This window comes from Muscardinus avellanarius (assembly GCF_963383645.1).
Source record: "Muscardinus avellanarius genome assembly, chromosome: 2".
Classification (NCBI taxonomy): Eukaryota; Metazoa; Chordata; class Mammalia; order Rodentia; family Gliridae; genus Muscardinus; species Muscardinus avellanarius.
In genome coordinates this window covers 199,166,817-199,190,786 of record NC_137787.1, presented here as the reverse complement: position 1 = coordinate 199,190,786, position 23,970 = coordinate 199,166,817, and the positions used below count along the sequence as shown (strand labels likewise).

Sequence of the window (23,970 nt, the reverse complement as noted above, 5' to 3'; positions counted from 1 at the left end):
GAAGATGGAACCCAGGGCCATTGTACCTTTGAGCTACACCCTCAGCTCTTTCTATTTTTGAAAAAGGGTCTCCATGAGTTGCAAAGAGCCTCTCTAAGTAGCTGAGGCTGTCTGTGAACTGTGATCCTCATTTTTCCACCTCCCGAATGCTAGTACTACAAGCGTGCGCCTCCACACCTACCATGTTATCACAATTTTAAAGTTTTACCTCAATATCAGAAGTGTATGGGAAACATATGGCAATTTTCATCTATAATATTCTTAAAAGTTTTATATGGTGGTTATACAATTGTCTAGTATATGTTTCTTGAAATTTTTATATTTTTTATTATTCCAGAACTTAAAACTTAATACTAAAACTAATTTTATATGTATATGTATATATGTATATATATATATATATATATATATATATATGCATATATAATTTCACAAAAAAATGGGGAGTATTAGCCAGGTTTATTTTTCTGCAGGACACATTTCTGTCATTTTGGAAACCTGTTCTAACATAACCTCATTTCCCAAGTCCAATATGGATCTTATCTAATTTTGACAAAATGCTTTTGTACTCAACTGTTTTGTGAATTACTGGGAATTTCATCAGACATCTACAAGAAAAGCAGACAGAAAAGCCCAGGAGCAAGGACAATTCCAAGTGTATGTTCATGACCCTCCTCGATCTGTCCAAATCTATTTGGGATTATGTCTTCTCTTGAAACCAAACTGCAGCAGGGATTCGATGTGGTGAAGATTCTTGTGTCCAGCTCAAGTGCCTTCACGGTGATCACACTCTTGACCCTCTGCTCTCCTTTCTGTGGCTCTGCTCCTTACCGCGTAGCTTTGGAATGTTCACGGGGCAGGTTCTCCTGCTATCTCCGGGTAAGGTTTTGTCCAGGGAAGATCAGTTCTATGATTTATAAATAAGTGTGGAAATGACGCTATAATGTTTTTCTTTTTAAATTTCTTCTGTCAAACTTGAGAGTTTCCACTCACGTGGTTCTCGTTTTCTGAGGGTGTCGGGTCCTCTGGCTTTGATGCTGCTTTTCACCACGATCAGTGTTGTTTTTCCCATTCTCCTTTGGTCTACAGACATACTCAGGGCAGGCTCCTCCTTTCCTACATGCTTCTCGCTCTACTTTACTTTTCTTCTCCTCTGCATTATTGGGGACAAGAAGACTCCAGGAGACTTCTTGAAGCACTCTGTTTTTAGCCCAGAGGTGAGAGGGCAACAGACCCATTTCATTTGTGTTACTAATCTTTACTGGACTTGCTGGCTCCCCGTGCATGTGGTCCTTCTTTTGTATGGAACAGCTCTCTCCTTCCTTCCATGGTACCTGATACTTCTCAATAAATCCCTAGAAAATTGCAGAATCCTGCCATGTGCTCATTTCTGAAGTTAACCATCTACTTTCAGGGTTTATGAGAGGAATATTCAGGCACTGGTCCCCACCTGACAAGATCCTGGTGACTTTGCAGAACCTGCCAGAAGCCAATGGATTCCTGTGGCATGGACTCTTATTTTCCATGACACTGTGAGTATTTCACTCTCCCTGTCTGATTGGATTCCCTGTTCATCATCTACCCACAGTGCCCATGTACAGATGACACATTCTAAAAAAAGACATATTTAACAGAGAATTGCATATAATTACAGACATTTGCCTCTGGGTTCCATGTTGGGGCTGCTGAGAGGGACTCTAAACCAGATTTTCAAATTGTTCAGGCTTTGAACTTCTTGCTCTTGTTAAATTGGTCTATACAGTTCTCTAAATAGCCACATATATATTTTTTTTATCCCCATCGTTAGCCCTAGTCAATTCTCTTGAGCAAATATGTTCCTTTCCCTTTACTGGAATCTCCCTGATTCTTCAGGATTCGTCCCAATACATTTCTTGTCCAAGCAGTGTCTTTCTTACCTTCATTTTTTTTGTTTTTTTGTTTTTTTTTTTTTTTTTTTTTTTTTTTTGGTGGTACTGGGGTTCCTGGAAGCCCTTCTACCTCTGGGCTACACTCCCAGACCTATTTTCTGTATTTTTAAAACAGGGTCTCTTAAACCAGCGTGGCTGGCCTCGATCCTCCTGCCTCTGCCTCCCAAGCGCAGGAATTACAAGCGTGCACCACCACGCCCGGCTTTCTTACCTTCATTTTCTCTCACTTCTAACCTCCTGACCTGTCGATGAGCAATGAACAAGCTCCTTTATTGTCCTCAGCTGCACAAGATGCCTTCCATGTTTTGTTTTTACTGTGCTTTCTCTCTATGCAGTTCCTTTGTATCTATGCAGTTTTAAAGATGAGGAGGATTATTTCATACGATGCATCATATTAATGGATTCAAGAGATGTTCGTTGGTTTGATAAGGCATGTTTCATTTTTCTTTCTAGTTTAACATTGCTTTTTAACGCTAGTGCAGAAAGATCTGGCTACGCTTCCATCTCCTCTCCTACATATTCTAAGCATAAGATGAATGACTCCACTTGTCTTCCACATAACTGGGCAGCTCAGTAAGGAGCCCTCCCTGTTGGCTGATCTTCATTCAGGAGCACCTGCCTGCCCGGCCACCACATCCCCGGCTCAGTGACTGTTAGCATCTTATCGACATCGCCATGGCAATCTAATGGGCAGGGCTCCTTGCTGCCATGAGTTAATATCAGTCTCAAAATGAGCCGTGCGAGGAAGGGTCTCGGCATCCATGATTAATGGCTTGCTAAAAATAAGAAATTAAAATCATGCAAAGGCTTAATACAGCCATGAATGGTAGCAAAGACAAAGAAAAACATACAAAAGTCACAGGGAGAATGTTAAACATGAAACAGAAGTCACTGGCCTGGTCTCCATAATCTTTGTCGATAAAAATCATAACCAATGCTTTATTATCTTCTTTCATTGAACTAATCAATACAAGAAGAAACTAAAATATTTTTTAAAAATTATCATTTTAAAAAACAAACATATAGTTATAATTAATAGACAAAAAAGATACTAATTTTTCTTTTGTGTCCAGATGGTAAGATCACTTTTACGTGTATCTACACAAGAGCAGCTAATACTAAATTCTTAAGCTGTAATGCTGCCACAGAGGAATAACACTAGTCCTTTCTAACAATTGAGTCTTTGTATCAACCCCCCTATAATTTTGTAGGCTATTAATTGTAAACAAGGGGAGGGCAGACTATTAGATGCTGCAAAATGAATGTGAATTTGAAAACACCAGACATTTAAATCTCACTAATATCGGTAAAACGCAGGTAATTTTATTGTAAGCTTTGCATAAGTGCATGTTTTACTTCATATATGTTTCTGTTTATCTTCTTCATATAGTCTATGGCACAGTTATTTGTAAATGATAAATATAATCGGTAATATTGTATATAAGATGGCTACATATTAAATGTTTAATATTTATGTATTAAATATGTAATTAGGCTGGGTGTGGTGGTACATGCCTATACTTCTAGTATTTGGAGACTGATATAAAAGGATCATAGTCTCAGGAACTTAGCAAGACACTGTTTCAAAATAAAAAAATATTAAATAGAGCTTGAAGTGTAGCTTGCAGACAGAATACCCCTAGGTTCAATTCCAAGCATGAAAAAACTATATATATATATATATATATATATATATATATATATACACACACACACACACACATACACACATATATATGTATATGTATATATAACTAAATTTACTTATATAAATTATATATCAATTATAATTAAATTTATCTATATAAATTGTATACATATATCAGTTATATATTTATAATTAAAGATATATTACATCTTAAGTTGTAATGATCTATTTTGGTGACTATCTCAATGCATTACATCTTTTTTGACATTAATACAATATTGTGTTTCTTAATATGTCTTTCTTTTTTCTAGTAATATGTATTTCCAAAAGATCTGTGAATATAGTATAATATTTGAAGCCATAAAAATATTTGATACCTTAAAAACAAACAAACCAGAAAATAACAGGTTGTTGATATCACAAGAAATAATATAGCATGACATGTAATGTCATAACAAACCATTTGTTAGCTGTGGCTAACAGAATTTGACCATAGATGCACTTTAAAAAGTGTTGTTCATATATATTTACTTTCCATTCAATTAGTCAAAGTTGACTTTGTCTCACTGTAAAATTCTTATCAATTCTCCAATCAACTGTGGCAACATAAATGTAATCAGGAAAGTTACATTAATGGTTAATTTTAAATAGCACATGATCATTTTCCCATTTTTCTCCCCCACACACTCACACCCACTGGAAGGTACACAGAAAATTAAATAATAACGGACATGAAATCGCAGGTCAGCTTAGAGATTTGAAGACAAATGATGTTCTGATTTCCCCACACCAATGCAATGGAAAATTAGATATGGGTAACTTTACTATACAGGCATAATGAAGAAGGGATCAGATTAATGCTCTTACCATGAAAAACTACAGACACTATAGGAAACGCAAATCACGCATCTAGCTGAAAATCACCAAAGCAGCTTGGAATTCGGGAGCCAAGGTCAGGGAGGCAGCCCAAATGCTTGAGCCGGGGATGCTCTGCACACTCCTTTTCCAGCATTCATGGCCATTTTCCACATAAATCTCAGTGGCCTCCCTGTCAGTGAACTTCAGGGTCTGAAAAGCTAAGAGAAGAGCTGAGCACCCTGCAGTGCGGGGAGTGGTGCTCCCTTCAAGTTTTGAGCTCAGAAACAGAGGAAAGCCACACGGATATTAACCAGCTTCTCGAAGGAGACCTGTAAAGGGTGCAGCTTGAAGATAAGGGTAAGTAAACTTAAAGAATGTTGGCTGGGTAAAATGTATACCTCATCCCATCTGCCTACCAGGAGGAAAACCGAAGTTTTCTTTGAAAGAAGATTCATCATCATGGGCTCTATAATTTTTTTATGTGGAACATTCATTGTCCAACAAAAAAATTTCATGGATGCCAGTAAAAAGGTCCATGTAATAGAAAACGAACACACACACACACACACACACACACACAAACACACACACACACACAGACACACACAGACACACACACGAAAAAATATTCCAATGTTAGAGCTATCTACAGGATTTAAAATAACAGTGACTAACATGGCCAAGAAAATAATGGAATGATGAGAATTTCACCAAAGATTTTAAATCTTAAGAATATAAAATGGGCATTCTAGCACTTAAAAACCAACATGACTGCCGGGCGTGGTGGCGCACGCTTGTAATCCCCGCGCTTGGGAGGCAGAGACAGGAGGATCGCGCAGGTTCGAAGCTAGCCGCGCGCGCTGGCTTAGGAGACCCTGTTTCCAAATAAAAATGTAAAAATAGGTCTGGGAGTGTAGCCCGGAGATAGAAGGGCTTCCAGGAACCCCAGTACCACCAAAAAAAAAAAAAAAAAAAAACCAACATGACTAACATCCACAATATGAGATAATTTTATCAGCATATACAAAAGCACAAAGGAAAGAATTATTAATCTTGCTGGTCAATATAACCAGATTATAAGTTTAGAATTTTAAATTATTATAATATAGATATAAATAGAATATTATAATATGCATATAAATAATAATTGAATTATAGATTAAACGAAATTGTAGTAGAAAACAGAAAAATATTTTTTGAGGTACTGGGGATGAAACCCCAGGGACATTCTACCTCTGAGCTACACCCCCAGCCCTTTTTTTATTCTTTATTTTGAAACAGGGTCTCACTGAGTTGCAAAGGTCCTCAATAAGTAGCTGAGGCTGTCTGTGAACTGCGATCCTCCAGTTTCACTGGGATTACAAGCAAGTGCCACCACACTCAGCAGTTTTATTTTTTTATAAAATCTATACAGCAAAGATTATCACAAAAGGAGGCAGAAAACATCTTAAATTGAACAACAATGAAACTTGTGAATTATCCAACAGGTATAATTCAGTGAAGATGCGTTTAATTATTTTTATCAGTGCATTTTAATCATACATCTTAATAGGGTACAAGATGGTAGACGCATACATGCACATGTCACTCATTTAGCCCTTGTACAAAAGCCTCAAATGCTTATTTAAAGCAAAGGCAGCAAATAAAGTCTGCATCATAAATAAGAGTCAAATTAAGACCAAAGAAAGTAGGGAGAAGGAAAGGATAAAAGCACTAGTTAGTAGCAAAGAGAATAAACATGCAATAAGAAAATAATCCATTAGATTCCTTTCTTTGAAATACAATTAATAAACTTCTGGAATATTGATTTTAGAATGTCAGAGAAGGCATAAATATGGATTAAAATGAAATTGCTCAAAATCTACATATATTGGAAGATAAATAGGACTGTCAATAATTTTATACCAGAAATTTTAGAAGGTTAAATATAATTAATATAATTTTTGAAAAAAGCAATTATTAAAAATGAACACAAAGCCGGGCATGGGGACACACGCTTGTAATCCCAGCATTTGGGAGGCTGAGACAGGAGGATCACAGTTCGCGGACAGCCTCAGCTACTTAGTGAGGCCCTCTGCAACTCAGTGAGACCCTGTTTCAAAATAAAGAATAAAAAATAGGGGAGGGGGTGTAGCTCAGAGGTCAAATGCCCCTGGGTTCCATCCTCTGTACCAAAAAAAAACCTAAAACAAAATGCAATAAAATATAAAGAGAGGTATAGTCCTATATATGTCAAAGAAATTACAGATAGGACTAAAAATCTTTCTACAAAAGAAAAGCAACCCTACTGGCTGCAGTGGCAAAACGTTCTTAACATTTCAGGTAGAAAGAACACTAAGATTATAAAAATTCTCTCAGGGGCTAGAAAATGACTCATTTTCTTCCAATTCCTCTTATGGAAACAGTATGATTTTGATATAAAAGATAAATGGTAAGGACAATGAAATAAAAAACTGGGAAAATGATCTCTCTCATGAACATAGATACAAAAGTATTATCTAATAAGATCCATTGTTATTAAAAAGATAAAAATACAAGGTGGCTTAATAATTGAAAATCAAAACTTAAATTACAAACAAGTCATAAATGAGAGAACTGATCATCTCAATTGTACTAAATACATTTAATAAAATATTCTCTTCATGATAAAGACTTGTTAAATAAATACCAACAACATGGAATTTCCTTAATCTGCTAAATTTACAGGCATCTTGATACTTAATGGAAAGTTACTAAATGTTTCCCCTGAGATCAGGAATAATTGTTTTCTTTTAAATTAAATTACAGTTTATCATTTTTCTAGTTATCTTATACCATAAAATATGGGAAGTCTAGCAGAATTATAAAAAAAGAAATAAAACAGTTATTTTTATAGGTAACAAGATTATCTACTTAAGAAATAAATTTAAATAATTTTAATAACAAGTGAATTTTATAAACTTACTGGTTTTAAGGCAATGTTATTTTTCCAAATTTTACCTTTATACAAATACCATACATAGAAAATATAAATTATTAAAAAATGATTTAAAACATTTAGTGAAATTATGAAAGATATTTCCCAGAAAACCACAAAGGACTCTTCATTGAAAGGGTTTTTAAAGCCCTATATACATAAGTTTATTTAGGGTATTTGGAACTTCTAAAATTTGTATTTGTTTCTAAGTTTAATGGAATAAAATGGAAAGTCTGAGGAGGTCCATTCCCCTAACACAAATCCAGGGAATTGCTGAGCTGATTGAAAACTTGTACAGAAAATGCCAAGAACCCAGACCATGTAGGCCAGTTCTGAGGACCACGCGTGGGAGAACGTGGGAGATTTGCAGGGCAATGTCTCAGTGCGTACGATGGTAGACCAAGGGAACAGGATGGAGACTGTGCAGACGACCCACTTGGACATGATGGCCTAGTGTGTGCAGAAGTGCAACTGCAGTGTGCTGGGAAAAGGACGGTCCAAGAGCTATGTGTAAAGAAAAAGATGAATCTTGATGGCTGCACTCTTATAAGATGTCTCATATATGCACCGAGAACCCAGAATACCTGAAGCTCCTTCAAATCATTATGAAAAATGTAATTAAAAATTACACGCCAGGCGTGGCGGTGCGCACTTGTAATCCCAGCATTTGGGTGGCTGAGACAGAGGATCGCGGTTCGAGTACAGCCTCAGCCACTACTTAGTGAGGCTCTTTGCAACTTAGTGAGACCCTCTTTTAAAATAAAAAGAATAAAAAATGGGCTTGGGCTGCAGCTTGAGATTGAATGCCCCCGGGTTCCATCCCCAGTACCGAAAAGAAAAAGAAAAAAAAAGAAAAAGAAACATATTACAATGCTTTAACTTGAAAGCTTCAAATAAACACCAAAGAGAATACAAATGGATAATAAAATGAGAAAATGGTAGCTACCACTGCTCATCAGAGAACCATATATTTAAACAATAAGTTCAGTCTATATTCCCAGAAGAATGACTGACAAAAATTGTAAGTAAAATTTGTTAGTTGAAAAAAGAGAAGCAACTAGAATTTCTGTATCCTGTTGTGGGAATGTGAATTATAATAACTACTTGGAAAATTGCATTTCCTCAAATTTAATATTAAAACTGGCTAGTCCTTTGAGACATGCACAGCGCAATATTTCCCCTTTCTCATTCCCACTTCTTTAGCATTGAAGCACCTCTTCAGAAGTCATGAGTTTCAACAAGGAATATAAACCGATCATCCTCAGTCAGTCAATAATGTAGGGGAAACGCAGACACATATTATTTAATTCTAGTCTGTCTAGTGAGTACAGTCATAGAAAAATTTTATACTTTTAAGTACAGAGCATAGTTTTGGTAAAATAGTTCTGATTTTCACAGTTGCCTCAGAACAAATCAAATTGGCTGGCATGCAGCTATTCAATTGAGAATTTAAAAATGTCTCAACAAGTTGAACCTTAATTATTGTTTCATTTTCTCTTCTTCATCAGTCACCTGATATGCCTGAGTATGTCTACTAAGTGTTATAGTATACTTTTTTTTTTTTTTTTTTGGTGGTACTGGGGGTGGAACCCAGAGGCTTTCTACCTCTGGTCTATACTCCCAGACCTTTTTTATATTTAATTTGGAAACAGGGTCTTACTAAGTTGCTGAGAGCCCACCTCACTAAGTAGCTGGGGCTGGCTTCGAACCCGTGCAATCCTCCAGTCTCAGCCTCCCAAGCACGGGGATTACAAGCATGCGCCACCACGCCTGTCTTATGGTATAGTATTAAGAGATATTTTAAATGTTATACTCACCATGGTGGAATAAATTGGGAGCTCCTTGAATGGGTTAACAAGCAAGAGGATATCCCCAATAAAAGTCTGTTAAAAAAAGTGTAAACAATTTATGAAATATACAAATAACATCTTTAAAGATTAAAATGACACAATTTTAAATCATTTTGGGAAATATAGTAAGTAATCACATTTTTAAAATGCGCAAATTGTTTCAAATATTGGTTTCAAATTAAAAAGTAGAAAACTCAAATTTAACAAATTTGTTTCATTAAACATATAACAAGTCAAACAGTTGGATTTTAAGAATTTATCTGAAAGGGATACAGAATCAAGCATGATAAATAGACAAGAAGTAGTAAGTGGGGTAGTAAGGTCTGTGCTGCTATAGAATAGTAACTAAGTACATAACCAAGAAGCCACTGGAGCACAAAAATGAACTTTGTTTCATTGTCAAATATAAAATAATGGGATATAGAGGCACAAAGATGAGGTAGGAAAATGCAAATAATAAAATATCAAAACCGAGTCCATAAGTAATCACAGCAAATGTATAGGTACTAAATTCTTGAGATAAAAGACAGATTATGAGCATAATTAAAATACTAAATGCATGATACTTTAAAAAAGAAGTACTATTTTGGTAAAATAGTTGTGATTTTCACAGTTGCCTCAGAAAAAAATATATTGGCTGGCGTGCAGCTATTCAATCGAGAAGTTTAAAATGTCTCAACAAGTTGAACTTTAATTATTGTTTAATTTTCTCTTCATCTGTCAACTGATATGCATGAGTATAAAAACTAAGAAAATTTGAAAAATAAAAGGTTTATATATGACATACATAAAAACAATAAAAAAATAACAGAAAAGTGATTGTGCCAATACTTATAGAAAATGTAATTTAGGAAGTAGAAATATTGTAATTTAGGAAGATAGAAATATGTAATTTAGGAAGTAGAAATATTCACCAGAACAGAGAGTGGGACCATTTAACAATAATAAACTGAGAAGTCGATCAGGAAGATGAAGCAATTTAAAATCTCGTGAATAAAAATCTTACATCCATTATATTAAACAAAAATAGCTGTAATGGAAAAACCTAAGTTCATAATAACAATAGGAGGTCTTACCAGTTTTTTAGTAATTTATGAAATAAGAAAAAAGTTTTTTGAAATAATTATGCTTGAGCAACTGATTTATGTAGAACACTTACTGTCAACAATAGAATGTACATTATGCTTAACAGAGATAAGTTTCAATAAATTTAGGGGATTGAAGTCACAAACAGATAATGTTTTGATCATTGTAAAATTAAAAAAAAGTTATTATGTCATCATTTCACCATACATACCAAGGTATGCTGTATACCCTGAAAATACACAATAAAATGTTTTTGAGTTAAATAATTTTAATTTAAAGATAAAGAAATCAATAATGAATGCCTATACAAATCATAAAACATTTAGAAATTAAACAATTTCATCTATGTATGAAAGAGAGAATAAAAAACAAGTGATAAAATATTTTGTTTACAGAATATCATAACTTGTGGGATGTAACTAAAACATCTACTTGGTACAAAAAGTAGAGCCTCCAACACATAGGTTAGAAAATAAGAAAGGATCATATTTAATAATCTAGGTATCCATTTCAAGGAGCTTATAAAATTACATAAATTATACAAAAATAGATGAAGAAAATAAAACATATATATATATATATATATATATATATATATATATATATATATATAACAAGGGGAAAAAGTCAATGTTGACTCTCTGAGAAAAATCTAGGAAACAGATAATAGGAATGATTAGAGAAAAAAAGGAATGCACAGACTACCAATGGCAGAAGTAGCCATCACTACAGACCCCACAGATGCGGAAACTGGTGAACAGGGCATTATGAAATATATCCTAGCCATAGAGTCTAGATACTTAGACAAAGTAGAAACAATCCTGGAATAACACATTTCATAAAATCCAAGGGAGTAAGAAACAGGAAATCTAATTAGTTTTTCCTTTGTGAAATAATTGGATTCTATATCTAACAACACTTTTGACAATAAAACTTGGGATTTACTGGTGAGTTCCTCCTGATATTGATTCAGAAATAAGTAGGTGTTACAGAGTTAATTGCAGATAGTAACAGAAGAAACACTTCTCATTTCTCTTTTAGACCCTGCTGAACTTGATAGGAGTTTCTTAGCTAAGAGATTGCAAGAAAGGAAAATTACAGGCTGACTTCTCTCATTAAATTACATGCAAAAGTCCTAAGCAAAACACTGAGAAATTGAATCTAGGAATGTGAAAAAATAAAATGATGATAAAACTTAACCAAATATGCTTTGTTCTAGACATACAAGGTTGGCTTCATACTTGAAAATCAAAAACTGTAATGAATAATACTATAAAAAGACATGATCAATTTAACAAGTGGGAGAAAATTATTTAATAAGATTCAATGTTCATTCTTGAATTATATAGTAATAATTTCAAAAACCATTAATGCAATAAAACTACCTGGATCTGAGAGTTATTGCAACTATGGCTTAGCCACTCAAAAAACTTTTTCTCTTGAAGAAGGAGGAAAAATGGTGACTGTGGGATGCAGCATATCTCAGTAGCTGTAACAAACAAAATTCAACTACCAAGAAGGCAGTGTCTTGACAAAAAGCAAGCAGCAGAAGATATTTTCTAACAAAAACACAGAAATGGGAACCACGGTGGAAGGAAATCCAATATTCTGAACATGAAATCCACTGCAAAGAGCCTAAGCACGTGACCGACCTGGTGTGGTGGCCAGCGTCATCTTGGGCCACCAGCTCAAACCACAACTGCTGGCTCTAGCTCCTTAGCCCCAAGAAATTCCGACAAGTAATCCAAGAACTTGGAGCGTAGAAAGTGGTGCAGAACTCCAACATCTTAAGTGACTAGCACAATGCTTCAGGGACTCAGAGAAAGATCCAAAGCCGATGCCCTTATCAGCAGCGGCACCTGCAGTGATGTACTGTGCCTTTCAGAGACCTGGCTGCAGGACAGTAAGGTAACTGCACTGTGTTACTCAGTGGATGACCACCCAGAGCAGCTGCAGGGACCCTGGCGGGCTAACATCTGGTGGCCCATCCCAAAGGTAATATAGTTAGGGCTTCCAGAGACACTGGAAAGGCTCATAGTATTCAGGGCACGGTAACTGCCAAGGGTCACAGAGTTTGCTCGAAGACTACACTTTACACCCACCACCGGAGCGTGTAGAAAGGCACAGGCCAAGACCAGAAGATGCAGAGCCCAGGTTTGGAAAGCACAGAACAGGGGCCTGGAAAGGACAGAGCCCACACCTGGAAAGCACAGAGCTGAGGTCCTGAAAGGGCAAAGCACAGAGCCTGAGATTTCAGAGCCCAGGGCAAAGAGCGCAGAACCAGAGCCGGAGGGTGTGGAGATCAGAGCAAGAGAGAAACAGAGTGCAAAACCCAAGGCCGGAAAGTGCAGAGCCCAGAGTGGGAAAACGCAGAATTCCGCACTTACGGAACTCACTTACAGTGACACCCAGTGCCCTGACACCTGAGCACAAAGCTGTCGGAGAAGAGAAAGGGGCACGGACACTCATAGTGGGTCTAAAAGCTGATAGTAGGTTATGGAGCAAATGAGAGACAGTGGAATATATTCCAAAATCTCCCACAGTGAACACGCACAGGCATTATACGGCCATGTAAATTAGCAGGACTGATGTTTTTAGTTTTTTCTTTCTTTACTTTCATACTGTTGCTAGTTCATCTTGTTCTTTTTGTTTTGGTTGTTTTTTTGGCTTTGATTTAGAGTTGTTAGTTTTTGTTACTTGTGTTATTACTTTATATATGTTTGTTTGCTCCCTCCCCCATTCCTTTTACAAGCTTCCTCCCTCTAGCCTATCTACTCTCTTCTCTTAAAACTCTATTTCCCTTACTGTATCTCACTGTTTTATATTCAAGCTATTTCATATCTCCATACCTAAATACTCTATACTAACTACAAGAATCCTACTATCTTACCTTCTCTTTTTCTCAACCAGATACCACCTTGTTATACATAAATTCTTACTCAACTTAATCATATCCTCTATTTTACCTGACTCCTGTACCCATCACTGCAGCTCCTCCCCCCTCATCTAATCCCCACCATTAAAAAAAAGCACTGCTTGCCAGGCGTGGTGGCACACGCTTGTAATCCCCGTGCTTGGGAGGTGAAGACAGGAGGATCGCATAGGTTCGAAGCCAGCCATGCTGGCTTAAGAGACCCTGTTTCCAAATAAAAATATTTTTAAAAAGGTCTGGGAGTGTAGCCCAGAGGTAGAAGAAGGGTTTCCAGGAACCCCAGTACCAGAAAAAAAAAAAAAGCACTGCTTACCATGGATAAACCTGCTGACATGTCTAAGTCCCTATTGCTAAGATTAAATCAGTTAGATTATCCACAGAATCACACACAAAAATTAGGATGATGCTAATACAACAGAAAATAAACACAAGAACTCTGAAAATATGAGAACTAGGAACAGTGAGGAAATAAGAAAAATCACAAATAGCGACCTACCAGAAATGCAAGAAGAATTATGAATCATTATCTTCAATATGATGACAATATGATGAAAGACCTCACAGTAAGTTTATAGGAAATGAAAGATGAAATGGAGACATTAAGAAACAATCAGAAGAGGCCTGGAATGAAATGAAGACAGCAATAGAAGGAAATTCTAAAAGATTTTATTAAATGGAAAACAGAATATTACTGTGAAAAGACAGTTCATTCAGCCAGGCATGGTGGCACAGGCTTGTAATGCCAACATTCCAGAGGCTAAGACCAGAAGGATTGTGGTTTGTGGACAGCCTCAGCTACTTAGTGAGACACTCCATAACTTAGTGAGACCCTGTTTCAAAATAAAGGATAAAAAATAGGGCAGGGGTGTAGCTTGGAGGTCAAATGCCCCTGGGTTCCATCCACAGACCCCCCTCCAATAAAGACAGTTTATTCAAAACCAAAAGCAGAGTCAACAGCATACAGAAGACACTACAACAACAGAACCTTCACATTCAACAACTACGGGACAATATGAAATGTCCTAACTTATGAATAAAAGACATTGAAGAAGGGATAGAGGTACAGACCAAGAGTATTCATAATCTCTTCTGAAAGACATCTCAAAGAATTTTCCAAATATGGAAAGAGAATTGGACATACACATACAGGAGACCTACAGAACACTGTTAAGACAAGATCAAAGAAGGACCTCTCCACGCCATGAAACAATCAAAATGACCAACATAAAGGCTAAGGAAAAAATATTAAAAGCAGTAAGAACAAAAGAACGAGTGATATATAGGGGCAAAACAATAAAAATCACCCCAGACTCTACAACCCAAGTCATCAATGCCAGGAGAGACTGGTATGATGTTATCCAGTCTCTGGACAAAAAAGGTTACTATTCAAAATTGGTGGGGAAACAAAAGTGTTTCAAGATAAGCAGAATCTCAGAAAATTCATGAATACAAAGCCTATACTAGAGAAAATATTTTAAAGAATAAACCATAAAGAAGAAAAATGAAGCAAATTTCAGAACCAGAGAAGAGACGAATTTGATTATCAAGACAAACTAGGCAAAGATAAATAACATATCAAACCAAAGATAGAACATAAAATGGCAGGAAACAAAAATCATATTTCAATAATAAACATGAACATCAAAGGACTTAAATCACCAATTAAAAGACATAGGTTAGCAATGTGGATTAAAAAACATAATCCAAATATATGCCGTTTGCAAGAAACTCATCTCACAACCAAAGACAATCATAGACTGAAAGTGAAAGGATGGAAAAAGATGTATCATGCTAATACAAACCAAAAATAGGCACAAGCAGCAAAGCTGATATCCAACAAAACAGACTTGAAGCTAAAACACATCAGAAGAGAAAAAACAGAGCACTGCCTTTTATTAAAAGGAACAATTCACCAAGAACATATAATGATATGAATTGTTTGTGCCCCAAATATGGGTACACCCACATTTGTAAAACAAACTCTTCAGGACATCAGATCTCAAAGAGATTCAAATACAGTAATATTGGGAGACTTCAACACATCACTCAAACCACTAGATTGATCTTGAAGGCAAAAGATGAGTAAAGACCCTTCAGAACTAAAGTAAACTTATAAACTAAATGGTCCTAATACACATATACAACATTTTTCAACCAGGAACAGCAGAATACACATTCTTCTCAGCAGCCCATGGAACCTTCCTCAAAATTGATCACATCCTGGGCCACAAAGCAAGCACCAGCAAATTCAAAAGATATAATTCCCTGCATCTTTTCAGATCACAATGGATTGAAAGTAAAAATCAACACAGGAAGACCAAAAAAGAAACTATTTAAATGCATGGACATTGAATGATACACTATTGAATGAGAAGTAGGTAAGATCAGAAATAAGGGGGGAAATAAAGAAATTCCTGGAATTAGAGTGCCCACATAAGAAGAACAGAGTTGCCAAGTAAAACACTTTTTCTTTACTTTTTTTAAAAATAACGGTTATAGTTTAAATAATGATATGCAGGTGTACAAAATTATTCATACAAAGCTCAGTGGCATATACATGTACAGGGAAGGAGAGAGAGAGGAGTGATATTTCATATTAACTTAATTATTAAAGGGATTTGAAACTGTCTTTGAAAATACTTCTTCTGAAAACAAATCATAGTTTCTAAAAGCGTGATTCAAAGTTAACCACCAAAGTGGAAGAGACCATTTTAAGAAAGTGAAATTATTTCAAATGAGCTGCACAGGAAGTATATTTTGAATTGTGGAAACCTAGAGTTTCCCTTTGCCTCCTTGTTCTGATATATTTACCTTTTTTTTTCCCAATAGCTTGCATGTGTTGTATGCTTAAAAACTCATTCAGACTGGGTTAAATGAGAGGAAACCCTCTGGCGGGCACTACCTAGCCAAGTCTCCCACAGATTGGGCAGTAGGGGCTTTGGAAACCCAGAACCATTTATCATTCCAACATCCCTCAAGTGAGCACACCTCTGCAGCTGTGATGAGCGGGGCCTGAGGCAGGAGCTGCTTGCAATGCTGTTTTTACTCGGGTATGCATCTTGTCTGTGCCTCTATGTTTTAGGACTTGCGTGGTTAACCAAAAGTCCTGAGCCTCTGTGTTTATTCTGTGGCCTTTTGAGTCTCAAGTCACATTAGGTTGGGTAGAGGATTCTGCTGACAGGCTTTGTTGCTGTCCATAAAGGAATTTGACGGTGTACTCTGTTCTCTTGGGCGCTGAGGGCAATATTTATGCAGAGCATGGGGCGCTTTTATTCTGCGCATCTCTGGAAAGCACATGCCTCCGCACCTGCGGCCTGTTTTCTCTTCAAAGGCTGGGGAACTTTCTATTGCTACAGACTTGTGGTAACTCCCCAATCTCATGTCCAAATGAACGTTATACAACTTAGTACAAGAGTGATTTGCAGTTGTTTTCTAAAGATCACATTTTATAACAAATAAGAGACAGCAAAAAGAGATGAAAGTCCTGGTCAAACAATCAATTCCACTAAAATATTTTACATTGGCTCTCATGAAAGTCACTGCTCATTCCAGCCCCAGTTGCTTGGCTTGCCATGGTAAGTAAATATATTAACTTCTCTTGTTCTCAGAGTGTGAGTTTTGGATAAGTATTCTCAGCATTTATTTAATATTTATTGGATGACTACTACGTATCAGCCAAATAGCAATGAACAATAAAAACACTTCTCTATGGAGCTTGAATCCTACTGGGTGTATTTTACTAATTACTCACATTTTACTAATGCATACATAGGCATTTGTGTTTGTGCATGCATAGTAAGGGTGTGTGTGTGTGTGTGTGTGTGTGTGTGTGTGTGTGTAAGGAAAGACAGAAAATAGAGGGTCTGAATACAGGAAGGTGTGCAGCATGTCAGAGAGTGATAAGTGTATGGAGCAAAGTGCAAAGAGGGAGAGGACAGGGCGCACGTGCTGCAGATTTACGTTGGCGAGAGGCAGGTCTCTCCAGGAGCAAGGACCCTGGCGTGAAGCCCTGAGGGGTGTGGGGGAACCGGCCACAGAGTGGTCAAGTCACGATGGCGAAGAGCCAGACCTGCTCACAGGACACCAAGGTGACCAGAGAGGCCACAGCAGAGGGACCCAAGGGTGAGCTGCAGCCCTGAATTTCAGCAAGGCAAGGGGCAGGAGACGGAGGCCAGGCCTATGGACTGCAGTTTCACTTTGTGGGAACTGGAAGTCCTTTCTCTGGAGAAATGAAACAAGGCAGTGGGCATCCTAACAGGACTGCTCCAGCTCCCAGGTTTGGAGCCGACCAAAAGAGAACAAGAGAAGTCTATATATCAATTTGAAGGCTACTGGAAGTGCCTTGGTTGGAGACCCATTCTGGGAGGCTACAGTGGAAGCTACATTTGGTACTTGAAAGCAGGGCTGTTGAAAACTGTAGGAAGTCTGGAAGTGTGGTGAGGAAGAAAAGCAAGCACAGGCACTTTTCCCAGGTGCACTGGCCTGGGAAACCCTAAGGACCCAGGTGCCATCAGCCCGCAGGACAGACCAACAGGAGTGGCTGGAATCCAATGTCCAAGCCTGCTCATTAGAATGTGGAAATATCAACTAAACGAGTGCTTTCTATTACTTAACAAAATATCATGAGCTGATACTTTGTAAGTCATAATAAAGATGAATTACTAGAAAATTGGGACAGAAAAATTGAAGATATATACAAATAAAATCCCAATTCTTTTTCAATCCAACAAACTCATATTCAACTATTAAGCTACAGTCAGTTTCTAAGAAATGCTTATATTTCTTATAGACTGGTAGTAAAATGTCCACATGACTATTTGTCCATGACAATGTTTGAAAAGCAGTTGTTATTCAATCTATAGGGCTTAAATTGCGTGTTGGTTGATTCATTAGGTATGAATCCAGGCACATATCACAGAGCAATCATCTTAACGAACCAATCCCAGATAATTTAGCTCTTCAATATTTCAGATATGGGGATGAGGAAAATCAATCATCACACAACGCCAGGTTTATATTCAACATGAATGTTAGCAAAGTGAGAAGTGGTAATTCTGGTTAACCAGATGCAGAGAGCAACAGAGGAGAGTAAGATTATCTTGAAGAGCATTCGCCGTGTGGAAGACTTAGGGCTGGGACTGTGAGAAGCAGGCAGGACATATTTGTCACTCAAGATCAGAAGCACTGGCCAGGCCTCATGGGAGCTCCACTCAGCTGGCTCTGTTCTCACCAAGCTCAGAGCCCAGTGCAGGAACCAGATATCAAGCAAACCACTGATGGCGATGAGGGCAAAAAAAATGCTGAGCTGGCTGGGAGACAAGCAGCGTAGAGCCTTCAAGACCCAGTGACAGATGGTGAGAGCTTGTGGTCAAGAGCTCAGCCTCTGGAGCAAGGATCGTGGCCGTCCCCCATGAGAAACCAGGTGCCACAGGAAAGAGTTCACATGGGGCCCTTGAGCGCACCCTCCTGCTTCATGGAAACGACGCTGGTTCCTTGAGTTGTGATTGAGAGGGGATGGAATTCCTTAACAAAGCTGGGCTGAGTTGCTGGGGAAGGGCAGGTGGTGGCTGTGATGGGTGGTGGTCACGGGGTGGGGAGAAGGAGATTGTGTGCATCTTTAGGAGACAAAGCCCTGGACAAGCATGAGGGGCATGAGGGGGTTCACTCCAAGCCGTCTTTCTGTGCTACACTCTTCAGTATTATAAGTTAAAAAATGGAAAAAGAAGACGTACGCTGAGAAAAAGAACAAATCATGGAATAACAATCATGTTCACTTCGTTCACGAGTACCAGCATGGTAACAGGGACCAAGTAATCAGCTGTCACCACTTAACTGGCAGTGATTCAATCCCATTAATTCTGATCGGAGTATTTAATTTTAAGTGTATTTATGGTGGCAGGCAATTTATACAAGCATGAAGGCGCCTTGCTGCATGTTCATAGGCTAATCAGTATCTCACAATTTATTACTTGTAAAGAAATCTCAGGCTTCACATTTGCATGAAAATTACTTAATCAGTTTCTCAGTAGATTAGAAAAAATGGGTATTATCAAGAAAGGATAACAGGTATGTGCATAATCAGATTTCTCTAAAGACATTCTGATTAGACTGCTCTGTGCTGTATGTAGAATATGACAAAATCAATGAGGAACAGAGGGGGTGAAGATGGGGTGGGATTAATTTTGAGATTACAAGGTGTCTAAACTGTTATCTATATTTGAAGAAGTAACATATAAACAAGGACAGGACCAATGTAAATCAAGTCTCCATCTGAATATTTTTATATTGTTATGGGACATCTGTGTATAAATTATGTACGTTAGACAGAAACACTTCCTGATAATTTAGAGCAACAACAGTTTCTCTTCCCTGCGGATGGAGAGGCAGCCCTCACGCACAGTCAGTGGAGCCTCGTCAGCTTCCTTTCCCGATGTGGCAGGCTAAAGTAAAGTCGGTGAGACAGACAGCATTTGTGTAAATGATTTACAGAGCCCGCTGTTTCTAACTAAATTTCCGTAGCAATCATGACCACAGGAACTCTCAACAGCGGTGAGTACTCACGTCTACATTCGGGGCCCTAACTCATACATGGGTCTAGAATTGGGAACTCTACTCAACTTGTCTTGTGACTGAGTGAGAATGAACTTGGCCCTAAGAAATTCAACCTACCCTACATCACCACCATGAACAGAAACTACCAATATTTGCAGCACCAAAGGAATAGGAAAATATCAGTGAGGCAAAGAGGCGCACAAGGCCATTGCGAGGACACTCACGTATATCTGATTGTTGCCGAAGCGCTTCTGAATCTCGTACAGAAGGCTGCCATCATTGAGCTCGCTCAGGGTCGCCAGGTCATCATTTGGGGCAGGAGGCATCAGCGTGACCTGAGGAGAGGGTCAGTGTGATCAATGCTAATTGCTTTCCAATCAACTGTCTTCACAGCTGGGCGGTCCATTCTCAATGATGCATCAAAGCTGGAAGACCACTGCGTGTAGAACTGTTATTAAAAGTTGAAATGGTTCAATGAAACTGAACAACAAAAAAAATAAATTCAATGAGGAATGCATTAGGATGAGAATGTGTTCTGTACCCACAAGTGTGCACGTGTGGCACGTACACCCTTCATGATAGCTCGTGGCACTCAGAGTCCTTGTACCTGTCAGTATCATTTCAACGTGTTGACTCTTCTTATTCCCTGCTTTCGACACAGACAGGACTGGGCTGCGCTGAGCCCTTTGCCAGACACATAGCAGACAAGCAACGCAGGTATCTGCAGTGTTCCCGATGATCAATTTCTCACATTAGCACTGTTCATGGGATTTAATTTCTTCATAAAATAAGATGGGCCCAGATGTCAAGAGTGGGTTCCAGATGTATGGATTGTGATTTTTATTCTGTTTGACATTACTCTTAAGATTAAGAAAGCTGCGTGAGAGAGAAGTGTCATAAAAATCCCTTCTTATTCAATTTAACATAGAATAACAGTTTAAAAACTGGGCAGCATCGCAAATAAAAAAGATGAATTTGGATCTTTTAATTATATTATAATTTTGAACTTGGAAATGTATAATACTTAATTCTGTGGATACAGGATATGCTTTGAAAAGCAGATGTGGTGTATAACATGACAGTGTTGGGTTTTTATGTCACAAAGAAAAGAAACTGACTAAAATATTCTTAATAATGCACCTGTGACTTTGCAAATACTCGTAGTAAATTTTATAACAAGTCTATTTTATTTGTATTCATGTTTGTATTCTATATTTGTATTTGCTGTGTCTATTTATATTTGTATTATATAATGCATTATTAATTTTATGTACCATTGCTAAATAATTTAAACATAAGTACTGCTGCTTATGGGTTAAATATTACAGAGTGAGCCAGGCAGGTGGCGCACGCTTGTCATCCCCGCGCTCGGGAGGCTGAGACAGGAGGATTGCACATGTTTTAAGCCAGCCTCAGCTACATAGTGGGGCTCTCAGCAACTTAGTGAGACCCTGTTTCTAAATAAAATATAAAGTAGCTTTGAGAGCATAGCCCAGAGGTAGAAAGCTTCTGTGTTCCCACCCTCAGTACCGCCCCCCCCCAAATTATTTTTTTTACAGAGTGAAAAAGATTATACATTTTAAAAGCAAAGCATTGCACTGTTTTCTGGTATTAGTGACTTGTCATAGAATAAGTGTTTTCCCCTGAGTGCCTGTAGGCAGCCCATTGTTTCACAGGCAGTATTTAACCCTAGTAGATTAAAAACAGAGACACTATCCTGTCCTAGTAATCTCAGGGCTTGGAAAAGTAGTGCAACTTGTGGTCCAGTCAGAAGGCGCCTCATTAGGGGATCCTGGGTGGGAGACCATTTCTAAAAGTGGAAGTAATATTTCAATGGGATCATGCTCTTTATTTAAAACTAATTTGTAAAATACTCCCAGCTTCAGAAATGCCAACAACAAGCATCCCCCATCCAACAACCTGGGCATACGCAGCCAAACACCTGTGTTTGTTATTTTACCTATGCCTATAGTATTTAAGAGAAACATATCTCAGCAGATCTTTTGGACTTAACCTATACAAAACATGTAGCATAGTCTTCTTAGATTTAGTTTTTAACACAGGGGTAGAGGCATGGTTTTAAAGCTTTGATGCTGTCAGAAATATCTATTTACATAGCCTAGGATAGCAGGACATGGTGGTACATATCTGTAATCTCAGTACTTGAGAGGCTGAGACAGAAGGACTGTAGGTTCAAGGCTAGTGCATCAAGACTAGGCAAGGCCTGTTTCAGAATAGCAAAGAAATGTAGAATGTCCCTGGGTTCAATGCCTAGAACCAGAATAAAACTGAACACTTAAAATAATAAGATTCCCTGAACTTGTATTTTTGAAAATATAAACAAAAATCATGCTGGGAATGGTGGCACATGCCTATAATCCCAGAATTTGGGAGGCTGAGACCGAAGGATCTCTGGCTCAAGAACAGCCTCCACAATTTAGCAAGGTCTTTAACAAGGACCTTGTTAACAAGCAAGGTCCTGAAGTCAGACCCTGTTTCAAAATAAAAAATAAAATAGGTTTGGGAGTAAAGCTCAGAGGCAGAATAGCCATGGCTTAAATTCCCAGTACCGTAAAAGAAAAAGAAAAAGTAAAAACAAAAGCCCAGAAGTCATAATGTCCCAGCATTCCTTCTCCACATTGCCTGGCTTATGTCATGGAGCTGTTCAAACATGAACTGAAACCTTTGAAACATCTACAACCGTGATGCAATAAGCCTTTCTTCCTCTAAGTTGTGTTGGTTAGGTATTTCGGTCATAGAGACAAGAACTGGAAAACATAAATTGGTACCAGGAGTGGGGTTCATGGTGTGACAGACCTGATGGTACTCTTCAGAAGTCTTTTGTACTGTTTTGAGGGAAGACACTGGAGAAACTTGAAGATTCAGGTTGGAGTAATAGAGTCTTTGACCATGATGGTCTTCCTAGAAAGGACAGAGGTACTGATGGTACCTCTACTGATGGTAGAGGGAGATGGGAGAATGTGGGTTAAAGGCTTTGAGGTCAGAACCTGGTCCACAGGTTGGAGGCTCTTCCATAGGTCTGGAGCGGATGCCTGCAGCATGGGTGGAAACAGACACAGGAGGATGTGGAGAAGGCCTGCAGACTGCAGGGAGCATAGCTTCATCCCAAGGATTGTGGAACTCTTCTGGGCTTATGGTGGGATAAGATCAGCTTCACTCACTACAGGAGCTCGCTGGCTGGTGGAGAGGAAAGGCAGAGGGGCTGAGAGCAGCACGCTCCAGCAATGGAGGCCAAGGAGGGGAGAAAGGGAAGAGAATGGATTGCACATGTGAAGAGAAGAAGAGCCACTATTCTGAACTGGCTTCTATCTGGACTTGAGTTTTTACCTAGGATTGATTTAGGTAAGACTGAAGGTTTTCTTATATTAATGGACAACTTTGCTGTGTTCTACAAATACACACTGCAATGTTTGCCCCTGAATACAAAAGAAATGTAGGAAAAAATGCAAATGGATACATGTGCATTTTCTAGAAGTGAAATTTATATGTAGAGAAATATAAGAAAGGAAACTTTTACCCTTGATGGGGTAGATATAAATGTATTTGTTTTTTAATGTTTTGTAAGCATTTTCCCAAGGAACAAAAATTATGCTGCACACTCACAGAAATCCCCCAAATTATGAATGCACATATATGTGTAGCTATATAGAGAAAATTTTATATAAACATATAATATGCATGCCTATTCATATGTCAATAATGTGATGAAAAGTGCAAGCATATGGCCAAAACTAGGAGGTTAGCATACATATGTGACTCCCAAAGGAAACATATAAAAGAGAAAAATCAGCAAATTTTTTTCTTCAAGCATTATTGTACGAAAATAAAATTCCCCCTTCGACCATAATGGTAAAAATCTAAACACCAATTTATGCCTGTGCAATAATAAAAAAGCATAAATGGGCCTGAGAAGTAGCTGCCTTTGCTCTGAGGAGCTGGGGGAGCTTGCGGGGCTCTGGCTGGCACGCCCAGGGATCGTCGTCTATGGTGGCACAGTGGCAGCCAGGGAGACATGGCACTAGGCTGACAGTGAAAACGGAACCACTCCTTCCTCTGGTGACAGTGACAAAACTGACACAAAGAAAGGCAGAGCGATCAAGGGAAGGAGCCTGCACGGCGTGTCAAGATTCCAGACAATC

The 23,970-nt window shown here is 38.1% G+C and overlaps 1 protein-coding gene across 1 annotated transcript in view; it reads right to left on the bottom strand.

The window, feature by feature from the left end:
* Nucleotides 1–23,970, bottom strand: part of MYO16 (myosin XVI) — a gene marked incomplete at both ends in the record, with an annotated part of 497,659 nt that overhangs the window by 304,765 nt on the left and 168,924 nt on the right. The window contains 2 exons of the mRNA XM_080689777.1: nucleotides 9,208–9,273; nucleotides 20,035–20,145. Of these exons, the coding sequence (XP_080545903.1) occupies nucleotides 9,208–9,273; nucleotides 20,035–20,145 (177 nt within the window). The remainder of the gene's footprint in view (nucleotides 1–9,207; nucleotides 9,274–20,034; nucleotides 20,146–23,970) is intronic.